This window comes from Phoxinus phoxinus, assembly GCF_949152265.1.
Source record: "Phoxinus phoxinus genome assembly, chromosome: 13".
Classification (NCBI taxonomy): domain Eukaryota; kingdom Metazoa; phylum Chordata; class Actinopteri; order Cypriniformes; family Leuciscidae; genus Phoxinus; species Phoxinus phoxinus.
In genome coordinates this window covers 25,736,640-25,750,806 of record NC_136888.1, presented here as the reverse complement: position 1 = coordinate 25,750,806, position 14,167 = coordinate 25,736,640, and the positions used below count along the sequence as shown (strand labels likewise).

At 37.8% G+C, this 14,167-nt stretch overlaps 1 protein-coding gene across 3 annotated transcripts in view; it reads right to left on the bottom strand.

The window, feature by feature from the left end:
• adam12b (ADAM metallopeptidase domain 12b) overlaps nucleotides 1–14,167 on the bottom strand; it is a 96,107-nt gene that overhangs the window by 11,914 nt on the left and 70,026 nt on the right. For all 3 annotated transcript variants that reach the window (XM_079632609.1, XM_079632608.1, XM_079632610.1), the window contains 6 exons: nucleotides 9,604–9,781; nucleotides 5,988–6,077; nucleotides 4,435–4,630; nucleotides 3,909–4,017; nucleotides 2,833–3,031; nucleotides 2,236–2,313 (listed from right to left, as the gene is read on the bottom strand). In XM_079632609.1, coding sequence (XP_079488735.1) covers nucleotides 2,236–2,313; nucleotides 2,833–3,031; nucleotides 3,909–4,017; nucleotides 4,435–4,630; nucleotides 5,988–6,077; nucleotides 9,604–9,781 — 850 coding nt within the window. The remainder of the gene's footprint in view (nucleotides 1–2,235; nucleotides 2,314–2,832; nucleotides 3,032–3,908; nucleotides 4,018–4,434; nucleotides 4,631–5,987; nucleotides 6,078–9,603; nucleotides 9,782–14,167) is intronic.

The window sequence follows — 14,167 nt, the reverse complement described above, 5'->3', positions numbered from 1 at the left end:
GGTTGAAATATTTTTTTGTTTGATTCTTGATTAAGTGGACTTGGTCTTGAGACCTCTCAACGCTAGAAAAAATAGCCTTATTGGTCGAGGGTTATCTAGATCTTAGGTCGAGGGATCTTGTTTTGGTCTGGGGCTTAAGGGGGTTTAGAATTGGTCTGGGTCTTAAGTGGTCTTCTATTGTTTTAGGTCTGGGCCAGTCTGGCATACAAAAGTACTAGCAGTCGGTCGGACAGTTCAGGATCCCAGGATGCTGACTGAACTCCCAACATTTTTATTAAAAAAATATCAATTTGTCTTGCAGCACATTTCAAGTAAGGAAAATAGACCTTGGATTAAAAAAAACGGACATAATTGCATAGCCTAAAATACACACACAAAAAAGAAGAATTCCAATTTAGGAAGCGTGTAACAAGAGAAAATAAATAAAACATTACACGCTTGCACACGTGCCCTGCAGAGCTGACAGTGGGTGCAAATGCAGAAGACAACATGGGGGTGTTCTTGGCCACAACATTTAGCGATTGAATTTCAGTACTCCTCTGGCAAAAAAGCAAACGTGCATATGAGCCAAAAGATGATGAATGACACTTTAAATGGTACACAAATGAATTAAATATGACTCCTATAACCTTATTGGAGCGACAGAGATTGATTGTGAAGTACTTCAACAGCTGAGACAAGCCTCGAGTCACCCAGCAAGCATGCAATAGTGTGGCCGGGGTATGTGATTGAAAGAATGGTTTACCCAAAATTTGAAATTCCTGTCTTCATTTACTTACTCTCATGTTGTTCTAAACCTAATGACTTTCTTTGTTGAAAAAACAAAAGGGGAAGTTTTGAAGATTTTCCAAGCTGCTCTATTCCATACGATTTAAGTGAATGTTGTCCAGAAAACTGCGGAGGGGAAAGCATCATAAAAGTGCCTGTGCCTGTATTCCAAGACTTGGTTATAGCTTTGTGTGTGGAACATTTATGTAAAGTAATCTTTTCTATATAGAATATGGTCCCTGTTCACTTCCAACTTTAGAAAAGGACAGCTTGACCATTCTGCTAAATACAACTCCTTTTGTGTTTCATGGATAAAAGAAAGGCATACAGGTTTTGAAAAAAATGTTGTAGGATAAGTAAATGATGACAGATTTTCATTTTGCGTGAACTAGTGTTAGAGTTTCTGAGACCAGTCTCAAGATAGTAAAAAAATTGACTATTTATCTCCATGTCGACCGCATTTTCGAGACCGCAGTCTTGTCTCTTGTCTAAATTGCCGAAGCATTGTCTGGTTTATTTGTTATGTGATTGTAAAATGTAAAACTGGTTGTAAATTGTAAAACTACCTGTTTCAAATGTCAATAACTTATTTCTAATTGGATTTATTTTGTTATCATTGTGCCAGGTCAGAAATCAATGAGGGATATTGTCAAAAATGTCACCAAAATTAATGAGTGAAATTAATTAAACTATGTGAGATCTTGAATCTTATATTATAACATATAGTATAATTAAGCAATATTACAAGAGCAGGAAAGCTGTTTTCACAAACATGAGTATGACTGTGAATGTGATTTAGTTTATTGAACGTTTGTATAAAATCAATATGTTATTTTTTTAAAACATTAATCCAAACATTATTTATGCAGTTGTAATTGTAAATTCAGATGCAACTTCTGTGACACCTCTGCATTGCAAAGATGACTTTGAACAGCTCTGTGTCTTATAATTCTAATTGTATTTATTGATTTAAATGTGTAAATGTGAATCCAGATTTAAATCCAGTAAATGTGGATCTTAAGGAGTGCTGGTCTTAGTCTTGTCTTGGTCTCAAGTCTCAACACACACTGGTCTCAGTTTAGGTGCTCTTGAATGCAACAATAGCGTGAACTATCCATGAAAAACCAAGACTGACACAAGGTTACGCTGTGATCTAATTTACTCGAATGCTCGTCTTATCTGTGCTTTTAACGTAGCAGTAATCTAGTTCAAGTGAAGCTACTAGTTAGCTAAGTGCTATTATGGGCATGTGCTGTCCCCTTTAGCAAACAGCTACACTGTAATGAAATGGACAATACTGTGGGGGGCGGGGCTTTCAGTAGAGGTTAATCATTTGTGTTGATTGTCTATCAGCATTCCTGACTCAAATCGGAGCCTAATGCCTAATAACTAATGTCAGAGAAAAAAAAATAAGTTTTCCCAGCAGATTTAAGAAAAATTCAACAGACAGAGCAGAATCAACCTTACCCCTCTTCCATTACACTTCCCAGAGCAGTTGTGCACTCCAAACACACTGACATTCTGACACTGCCTGTTCAAACAGATCTGTTATGATGAGAGAGAGAGAGAGAGAGAGAGAGAGAGAGAGAGAGAGAGAGAGAGAGAGAGAGAGAGAGAGAGAGAGAGGGAGAGAGGGAGAGAGAGGGGTTTCTAAGTGCTAGGGTGGACAATATTATGACAAATTACAGAAATATTATAACAGAAAATTAGACATTTACTCAAAATGAAACCAAAATATGCAGATATGGGTTTTATTTCTCACTTGTTAAAACTAGGACTATCAAATAAATTCTTCAAACTTTAAAATTAGGCCAAATGTGTTTAGAAATTATCATTCATTTAATTATTCAAATGACTTTTTGTAATTGTTTTTCCATGATATGTTATGATATGATATATGATATATGATATATCATATCATATCATATTCAATGGCAATAAAAATGGCCAAATATCACCGCATTCATCAGCCTGACTGAAACATATCGATCTACCACTATCATAATTTCTTGATTAAACAAATAATCTCTAGCAGATACACTGTGTAATGATTTATTCTTGTACCATTCCTTCAGCACACTTAGTGCCTGCCAATACCAGTCCCGGATCAGGCATATCGTCACCCAGGTAAACGTGTGTCCCACGGCACAGAATGCGCCCGCCCTCCTGCAGAGGTATGTTTGTCTCTATGGAAACTGCGTTGGTTCCGATCACTGGCCTGTTGGCACCTCCTTGACACTGAATTTTCCCACACCTAGCATCCCTGTTCCATGATCACACACACATGGACAAAACACAGTGAGACACACAACAACAGTGCTAAATGTGTTTACTCAGAATAAATGGGATAAGGCGACACAAAGACTGAAAAACAGAGGATAGTATGTGGTTTTGAGGTACTCTCGCCTTTTACACCCTCTCACTCATGTGTGATGAACAAAGAGTGTAATTAACAGTGACAAGAGATTACACGCAAAACCATAGGGCTGCCTCTGCTGCTGAATAATAACATGTCACGCTGCAAAGAAATTAATAAAATGACATTCATTACAACATGTTTGATGGGCCATCCTATAATAATTAGACAGCAAGTGACATCAGTGACATCAATGAATTAAGACAACCTTAACCAATACTGTTCATAATTTCACACTCATCATTCTTTATATTAATATTCTTTTGTTTCAAGAATGTGTGTCATGGAAATAACCTCTATTCTATAATATACATTTGTACCGCCAAAGTGCCACAATATAAGTCAAATAAGCAAGTGAAAATTGAGCAAAGAAGTAGTTTAACAAACAGAACAAAAGAAGAAAACAAGCAAAATAAAACAAAGCAAAAGGAAACAAAAACGGATGAGCGAAACAAAACAAGTAAACTAAACAAAAAAAGTGTAAATTTGATCATTAACAAGCAAACAAAGTAAAATCAAGCAAAAATTAAACAAAGCAAAGCAAACAAAAACAAAGGCAAATCATAAAAAGCAAAACAAAATGAATTGAAGCAAAACAAAACATAGTTTAAAAAGTATAAAATAAAAAATGACCAGCAAATACAACAAATTATTGTACTTATACTTTATGTCAAAGGTTAAAGTGCAAAGTGCAAAGTGTTGTTGTATTATGCCCTGAATGTACCTTGCTTCACATTTAGCAAAGGAGCCTTTGGAGTCTTTCCCACAATTTCCATAGGGATCACCTGCAGAGTTTACTCTTTCAAAACAGATCCCCGGGGCAGGTTTCGCTCCTGGAAACAGAGAGAGAATGAAAATAAGACAGCATATGCCCACTGTCACAGATGGAAATATGACACTGTACAACTCTTCCATCTTGTTTGAACTTGTATGCAAACCAAAAACAGATGAAAGGATAATATATGTCAGACTGTGGCCTGAATCCTTTTGGAAAGGAGTGTGAACAACAGACATATGGAATAAATAACAGCAATCAGTGTGATTTTTCATACTGCTTGAGCTCGCTGTATGAATGCATGCAGGACTGAGCGGGAAGTTCTGGCAAGACAATGGTTACATATAGAATTACAGCGTCAAAAATGAATGATTAATGAAACGTATATCTGCAGTACACTACAATACATTTTTTGTCAATCAAATAAGCCCAAGGACCCTGCAGCTATCCACATTAAACACACAGTGGTACCAACCTGGACCCCACAGAGTGATGCATTGCTGCTCATGAGTCTGACAGATGCCATTGTAGCAGTAACCATCCATATTGTGGCACGCATGCCCGTCGTGCAGGTACACATTGGCAGGGCAGTGGGGGTTGGTACCCGTGCAGAACTCAGGTAAGTCACAGGAGTTACTGGACTCTCTACAAGGAGTCCCAGCCGGTTTTAACTGCACACACACACACACACACACACACACACACACACACACACACACACACACACACACACACACACACACACACACACACACACACACACACACACACACACACACACACACACACACACACACACACACACACACACACACACACACACACACACACACACACACACACACACAGAGACACACACAGAGGAGAAAGATAAACTCAACTCCAATACAGGCACTACGGGATAAACCAAAAGTCATGCAGAGACGAGCTTTGCATGAATTACAAAAACTATCAGGTAAGAAAAAAACGTATATATATATAAATATTAGTGCTGTCAAAATGAGTTAAAAAAGTTTAAGTTAACAATATTTAACGCAATTGACGCAGCATCCGTTTTTTCCGTCATCCTTTGGTTAACATTACAATATATGGTCACGCAAATGCTTTTAAACCATTCAGGTGCGATAAGACACAAAAGAGTGCATTAGAACTTAACTACGATTAATCACGATTAATTACAGGAAAAAAATGTGCGATTAATTCATTAAGATTTCCTATCGATTTAATTGTGGCCAAAAATTTTGAATTTGTTCTCCCGTTTTAGTAAATCGTGGCCACAATTTACCAATTCATTCCTCAGTTAAATTGTGGACACAAATTAAGAATTTGTTACAACGACTTATTAATTCCCTCGATTTAGTTAATCGTGGCCACGTTGTACAGTACTAATTCACTTCCTCGTTTTGACATTACAATGTGGCCATGATTTAGTAAAACGAGGGAACGAATCATCACATTGTGCACACGATTTAGTAAAGCGAGGGAATTAATTATTATATTTAAAATTAATTGTGCGGGGAAAAAACGTATTACTAAGTCGTGGGATCAAATTGTTAATTTGTCACAGCAATATAATTTTTCCCCCACGTTATGTGCGGGGCTCCATACTGTGGTTTCTAGTAACCAGAAGTAAACAGAAAAAGTTACACTGAGAAACAAAATATAGTAAAAGAAAAAAAAAGAAAAAAAAAAAGGGTTAAGATTTTTTTTTTTATTGACATTTTCACTTAATGAAGCACTAGGTGGAAAACTTGTAAAGTCTGTGTGACCATGTAGCCCTCTTCTGGGGTCTGTCCCAGAGGGCCCTGGTCTGGCTTCTTTCCTCTGTAAGTAAGTGAGCTGAGCGCATTGATTTATGTGTCTGGAGGCCTTAGAGGAAACTGAGTATCAATGTTTGGAGCACAAATGTCGGTTCATGTTGCACTTATTAATGGGGCAAGGAGAATATGATTTCCATGCCTTTATTTTACACACAGAGAAAAAAATTAATGAGGGGGAAAGAGGGACAGGAGAGATTTACTAAAGTACCTGGCAGTCTTCACAACACTGTCCATGGGCACAGACTGCATCTCCCTTGAGAGTGCAGGTTGTAGCATTACAGCAGGGGTTCAGACACTCCTAAAGGAAACAAAGATGACCGTGGATTTAAATGGACGTGTCACTGTATCACATGCTGAAAAGTTAAGTTAATCATAACAGATATCATTTAACCAATTCATTCTTGAAGGCAGCAAACAGGATGTTCAATTTTGAGGGTCAGAACGAAGTTAGAAATGTATGTCATTCCAAAAAAAAAAGAAAGAAAAATCAAAGCAAAAAGCACACCTAAACGAAGTAAACAAAAAAGAAATAAAACAACCTAATTAATAACTAAATATATCAAAACAAGCAAAGTAAACAAAAAACAAAACAAAATAAAGAACAAAACAAGCAAAGTAAACAAAAACTATAAACAAAACAAGCAAAATAAACAAAACACCCCGGGAAAAGTAAACAGAAAGAAAAGCAGAACAAGCAAAGGGAAAAACAAACAAACAAGTAAACAAAAGATGAAACAAAACATTTACGACTACATTTTACCGAAGGTCATTTACATATTTAAGTCAGGCTGTTTAATTATACGGGTCAAAAAGAATAAAAAAAAAAAAAAAGAATAAAAAAATAGGTGAAACCCCAAATTACGATCATTTTTGGAGCAAAGTACCTCAACTAACATTATAAGTAGACTTCAGGGGGAAAATAAAACACAATAGCACAGGATATGACCCCTTTAATTTGACATTAGACAATTAGAGGTTACAGAAAAACAATGGAAAGCAACAAAAAAAGACTCTGAACAGTCGTCCCGTATGATCACTGCATTGGATATTAGTTCCAGGAGTGGGGTTCGTATTCTTTTAGGAAATTCCCTTCTGTCAACCAGTTCTTTGCGTCCATGGTAACAAAAAATTGTTTGGAAACATTACTGCAGGTTTGTGTATGTGAGTGCGTTGATATGTCTGGTTTAAATTAGTGGTCCATGCATTGTTCTGATTTTGAAAAAAAAGAAAAAAAGATGTTGTTTTCTCAAACTCTGAACTCTTGGTATCAGTGAACCATGTTCGTGTACGTGTGTAAGTGAGTGACATCATCACTGACCCAAGACTGGAAGTGATGGGAATGTCAGAGTCCAAGCACAATTGAAGGAAAGAGGACATTTATCTTAGAAGAAAAACGGTGAGGAAGAGAGAAAGAGAGGTACATTTTGAAGACTGAAAATCATTTGTTCTGTTGTTGTAGCGAAGCAGAAGAACTTTGTTCGTCTCTAAAATTACACAAGAAGCACTAACTTTTTATTTCATGCACATGTCTTTCAAAAAAGATTTTTTATTCCTCTCTTTCACTCCTTTTCTCCTCCTCTTTAACAAGGTCCTGGTGTGGACTGGGAGAGGTGCTGAAGGGCTGGGTTGGGTTAGGTCAGTCAGCTGGCTGTAACTTCTCAGAGGCTCAAAAATCTCTTTACAGACCTGTTGTTTTCTCTAAACTATCGCCAGCCAGTGTGAAATGATGGGGGGGAGGGCTTCTCTCATCCTTCTACCCAACACTCAAGACATGCAGCTGGGCTTCCTCTCTGCTCTTTACCCACTTCCTCCCTCATTCCCTTGGTGAGATCACTGGAGCTCACGGCTGCCATTCTGAAACAAACTTTTCCCCCATTACAAGATCCTAGACTTTAAACTTCAGGCCAGGCTTTCCCCCTCAGGTCTACACTGATATAATATGTCTCCATGACATCTAAATTACATAGATCATTTTTGAAGGCTGCAGTTCCATTACTACATGATATTTAGGGGGCATTTAGCATTTATTTATAGGACAGTGGAGACAGACAGGAAGGGGGAGAGAGAGAGAGATGGAACTGGATCAGGCTGCACAGATGACGCAGTCTGGACTCAAACCACGGCCCTAAGCTCTTTTATGTCACAAACACATGTAACCCACTGCACCATGGCTCAGAGAGGAACAACATTTATTTGACCAGGTCAGAATTGTGTCTATATCATATGTTCAGATCAGTTTGCAGTTTTTTGCCGTTTTTTAGTGCAGTAATGATACAAATGTAAATGGAATTTCACATATGAATAATTTAAAAGTCACCCTGAGGTAACTGTAATAAGATTAGCAACATGGCAGTTATTAGTACTTCATTTGTATGTTCATTAATTATAGTGCATAGTGGTATATGTATCCTATTTTATGTTTATACTGTAAATAAATCATTTTTTAAAATTTTCATTTAAATTTAAAGGTATTGCGGAGGATCTTTCCTACTTTTAGAAAAGACCCGCCCTCTCCAATTTGCTCCCGACCGAGAGGGAACGCCTACTAGCAGTGATTTTAAATGGATTTCTCCAAATAGCATGACAAACTTTACCTGTCTAGTAGAATCTTCGCAACTGCGGCATCAGTGGGAAGCCCAACATGTGCTTTTAGCGCACGCCAGCGTGTGAACGGCCTTACGTAAACATATCACCAGAATGATTGACACTTAGGTGGTATTGACCTCCGCTATACCTTTAAATTAATTCAATTTCATTTAAAGGAACACGCTGACTTTTTGGGACTTTAGCTTATTCACCGTATCCCCCAGAGTTAGATAAGTCCATACATACCCTTTTCATCTCCGTGCGTGCCGTAACTCTGTCTGACGCACCCACCGCTAGCCTAGCTTAGCACAAAGACTGGAGGTAAACGGCTCCAGCTAGCATACGACGGCAACATTTTTCTATTTACATGTTGTGATTTGTATAGCCACAGTGTGTACAAATAACAAGGTCACATGAGACACAGCCATCTTCTAACCGTATACACACTGGGAACTATATTCTCAGAAGGCGAAGCACTGCTACTTCTGCAGAGTGATTAGCGCAACACTGAGCGAACTCTCTGCTTCTCACCACGGGGCTTCTCAGGCGCTGCGAGCAAATCACTCCGCAGAAGTAGCAGTGCTTCGCCTTCGGAGAATATGGTTCCCAGTATGTATACGGTTAGAAGATGGCTGTGTCTCATGTGACCTTGTTATTTGTACACACTGTGACTATACAAATCACAACATGTAAATAGGAAAATGTTGGCGTTATTTTGTCACTTATTAGGAGCAGTATGCTAGCTGGAGCTGTTTACCTCCAGTCTTTGTGCTAAGCTAGGCTAGCGGTGGGTGCGTCAGACAGAGTTACGGCACGCACGGAGATGAAAAGGGTATGTATGGACTTATCTTACTCTGGGGGATACGGTGAATAAGCTAAAGTCCCAAGTCGGCGTGTTCCTTTAATAATTAGAAATAAATGGATTGTGAAAACTGGCGTTAAAAAAAAGAAGAAGCTTGAAATAAAGAAGAAACATTTTTAATGTCTCAGATCAGTCATTTGGTATTTAGCATTTTTCCCCACATATGAGAATGTGTTGTTTCTGAATATGTGTCAATTCAGGCACAGGCTGTGATAACAACAAGAAGTCACAGTGAAAGCCAGTGTTTGGCCTGTGAATATTAAACTGACCAAATCAAATCCCAAACATCACCAAAGACTAGATATGGAACTAGTTCAGATCTGGCCTGCTTTGTTGTGACGCACAAAGGTCTTTGATGTGTATGAGTCTTTCATACCTCCGGCTCTCCACAGTCACACTCCTCTCCTTCCTCAATGTATCCGTTGCCGCATTTCTGTCCCCCGTAGAGCATTTTGACTTCAGGCATATTATACAAACACATGCCCACTCCCTTCTCCAGACTAGCCACCAGATCCTTCTTACTACACGTACTGAACACCGTGGGGAATGGGTACCTGTCCACAAGGAGAGATTAAATTAAACATTTTATAGAGAATTTAATAGTATTTTACTTTATTTTACTCTTTATTTTCCCATCAGGCTAGAACAAGACTTCCTTGGCCTTCAACTCTCATCTAAAAAAAAAATAGTTTTGCTGGTTAACAGCATGCACTGTAAAAAAAAAAGAAAAAAAGAAAAAAAAAAATATTGTGATCAGTTTTTGGAAGTGAAAAAGAACAAGTACGAAAAAACGTCAATTGACATTCCTAAAATTCCCTGCGTCACACTTCACTTTTGATGTATTTTCGTTTAAATAACTGTTTCCTCTTATTTTTTTCTAATAATTTATGTTCATTAGGGTTTTATGTTACATCTAATGTAGCCATTATGTTGTTTAATATTTGTGTGAATGACACCTTCTATAGGATTTACCTTATCAGCTTGTGGAAAAGCTGCGTGTGATGAGCTTTGATTCATCATGTGACTCTCATCACCACCTGTTTTTGGTGGTTGTGTATTACAAAGGTACAAAACAGATATTAGTATAGGTTAGTATTATACATTATATCAGTTGAGGGGATAGTTGCCCCAAAGAAGAGAATTTACTCACCCTCATGTTGTTCCAAACCTGTATGAGTTTCTTCTGTTGAACACAAAATAATCTATTTTAAAGAATGTTGGTAATAAAACAGTTGATGGGCCCTATTAACTTCCATAGTATTTTGGAATCCATAGTACCATCAATGGCTACAGCAACTGTTTGATTACCAACATCCTTTGAAATATCTTCTTTTTGTGTTCAACAGAAGAAATAAACTCATAAAGGTATGGAACAACTTGAGGGTGAGAAAACAATGACAGAATTTTCATTTTTGGGTGAACTATCCCTTTAATAAAATACGTTTTTTTTTCTTTAAATTGAAGTTAAATTGGTCAACCCTAAAATGTTGCTACCATATTTTTTTTACGGTAAATTTATGGCAACCACGGCTGCCAGTTTTTTAGGTCCACTGATCCACCAGCAACAAATCAGCATAACCCAGCCTCTAAGTGTAAGCGATGAAACTTTTCAGCAATCATTTAAAAAAGCTTTCTAAGCCAATATGTCTAGCCAAACCAGACACTTTTAAAGAAACGAGTACAGAGAGAAAAAGAGACCAAACAAATGGAGCAAAACGGTACACAATCTCAACGACCCAACCAAGCATATGAATTTGCAAGTATTCAAATTCCCAAAGTCATTAATGGCATTATTTCTACAAGCACAAAAATGACAACAAAACAAAGCAAATTAGCATATGACCTTCCACTGTGGCATTCACGCCCGAGTCCTCTACGTGATAGAACACTAAGCCAGCTGAGCATAAGCCCATATGGTACTTTTCATGTTAATTCAGCACTACCGATACATGATTATAAACAAACCAGCGCAGGGGCCTGACCTCAGCCTGACCGCAGTCACTGCAGCGGCCACGGACACAAAGACTGGGTTCTTTCAGTTGAAGCAGAGCAGCGGACGATCATATGAATGCCTCGGTCTAGGGACGCTGCCTCGGGCAAGGAACGAGACGAGCTGAGATATCTGAGAGGAGAGCAAATGAAGCTCATTTTTGTCTGGGCTCTGCTCACTGGAGAGTAATGCAGAAGATCCTTCATGGTCTGTTGCTAGTATCTTCAGTTAACTGACTCACCCCAACAAACAAGCGGAACAACAAAGTGCGTATTTGCTATGCGCTCATAAATATGCGAAACGCTAAATAAATGGATGTCCTTGGATTTGTGTGTTTTCGAAAAGCGAGAGTGACTCTTCCTGCAGATTAATAGTGTGCATGCACATGAAGAAGGGATTAAAACATTAATAATCATAAGGTTAATGGGTGTAACACTTCTGTGCTGAAAAATTACAGCAGATGGTTACATTCATTAAATACAGCATGGCATGTAGCATTTTTTTTTTTTTTATAAACTAAAATTATACTACATTTATATATTTTTAATATATTTTTAAAAAGTGTGAAATTTCCAGGTTAAACCTGTAAATAAAAAATAAGTTGCAATAGGATTCTGCAATATTTAAAAAATGGCTTAAGAATGGTCATGGTGTTAATAAATAAAGGGGAAAACATTATTTTGTCAAATGTAAGCAAATTTGAGTCACTGAACATGTTAAATTCTCAGTAAAAAAATATTATTATTGTCCTCATTACTAAAAACACAACATTCTCAAATTATGCTAGATAATATGATAAAAGATTACAAATATATGCACCCTGTCCAACTTTTCACTCAAAACGTTAATCAGATTATGTGATTTGTAATGACTAGCCTTCTAACCAGGTATGCAAGAATTTGTTTGGCCTCCAAAACACTGCGTGGGCAAATTTTTAAGTATCCAGTATTGTGCTTTTAGTAGGAAGAATAATTGAGCAAATAACAACTAACTGATCAGTTATGATTTGAGCTGCGCTTTTAACTTCTAGAGTGTCTAGCTTTGCTGAAAAGACCTGGATTTGCATGCTGGACCAGAGTGGTTTATGCTGGTTTGGTGCTGTTGGACCAGTAAAACTTAACCAGATAAAACAGATAAAGCATGGTCTTAAAGATGAAGCTGGTTGGCCAAGGATTTCTAGCTGGTCTAGCTAGCTTTTAAGCAGCCTTATAGGGACTCCAACACACCAAAGCATAACATGCTGCAAAAAGAACTCATACTGTTATATTCAGCAGAGCGGCTACTCATCCCTACCAAGCTGTTTAGTGATGAATAATATTTCCCGGCTAACACAACAGTAGTTCATCCACATCAAAAATGGTTTTGAAAACAGACGTGTGCAGCCACACGCATGTCAGATCAATCTCACTTTCATGCACCTTTGACTGAGAGCCTTTGAAGAGTTTGCAGTTGAACTCTTTTACTCTCGCGCATTTTAACACCTCTGTTTTACCCGCCCATCATCTGTCCACCGGGACACCGGTTTCCCAGCCACCCGTGCTCATCAAAGACAACCTCGGCGCTCACCTTTAGCGAGCAAACACAGGAACACAGGCCTGAATCAAACATCCATGACTCAGACAAGAAGCGATTCTGTCATCGGTGCCAGTAAAGCTAAATAAACTCCGCAGATGAAAGAGAGGAAAATGGTAGAAAAGGATGGAGGGAGGTGTGGGGAAGAGAAAATGTTTGCCAGAAACATCTGTGCTCCCTGGGGGTAAGTGAGCGCTTTTTTGGGGGTTTTGTGGTGGGAGCCAAGCGCATGGAGGTAGAGCGGATGACCGGCCGGACTCCTGCAAGGGCTTTTCTGGGTCTGTCCTCATACTTTACCCTGTGTCCTCAAAGCACCCTGCCCAATAACACCCCGGACTAAAATGTATTTCTCAGAGGTTATTTTTTATATTCATTTTACTTTCATATTTTTCAGTTCCATTATCTCAAATTATCTTAAAAGTCAAATGTTTCTTATAAAATTTATTAGACACAAAAGAGACAACTGATGACATAAAATGAACGGGGATAGCATAGCTAATGTGGAAATGTTTGAATTCGTAATTAAATCTCTGTCTTCTGAAATTATCTGACTTCTGATACTTTGGTATCTTGCCAAATCTGATTGATTGTTTAATATAGGGTGGATAAAAATCTTTAGGAGAATAATTCCTTCCTTCCTTCAATATATGATAAGAGCATAATCTGCAGGAGAATTAATAAATGATATTCATTCATTCCCAAAAAGATAGATAGGAAAGGGAATACCTAATTTACCTAATTTATGTGTTTCCCTGTTGACTTAGAGACAATCTGCAGGGAAATAAATAAATGTTACTCATTAATTCTCCTGCAGTTCTTCTCCATCTTATATTATGTTAAAATATTATTAATCACATGACTTTCAAAGAGTCTCGAGAAACCAGAATTAAAGATGAAACACTAATAATACTGTAATATCCTTTGATCAATGTATTAAAAATGACTGTTTAACGTAAATGATAACCCCTTCAGACCCTTGGGTGTACTTGGACCCCAGTTTAAAAAACCTCTGGTCAAGGACAAACAATCAAGATATTAAAGGGCACCTATTATGGAATTTTGAAATTTACCTTTCATGTAGTGTGTAACATAGATCTAAGTGAACAAAAACATCCTGCAAAGTTTGAAATCTGAAAGTGCACCGTATATAAAGTTATTGTCTTTCAAAAGTAAGAGTCGACTCGGAGTCATTTTTATGAATCGTTAGAAGACCGAAGTTTTTTCTCTGACTAGATGACGTCAACTTGTCAAGTTATTTGAATACGATACGCCCAGTTATTGCACTCCAAGGCCAGGGGAAAATATCATGGCAACGAGACGCTGTGTTCTGAAGTGCGACTCAAAAGCCAACTTTTTTCATCTGCCCAAGGAGGAGCAT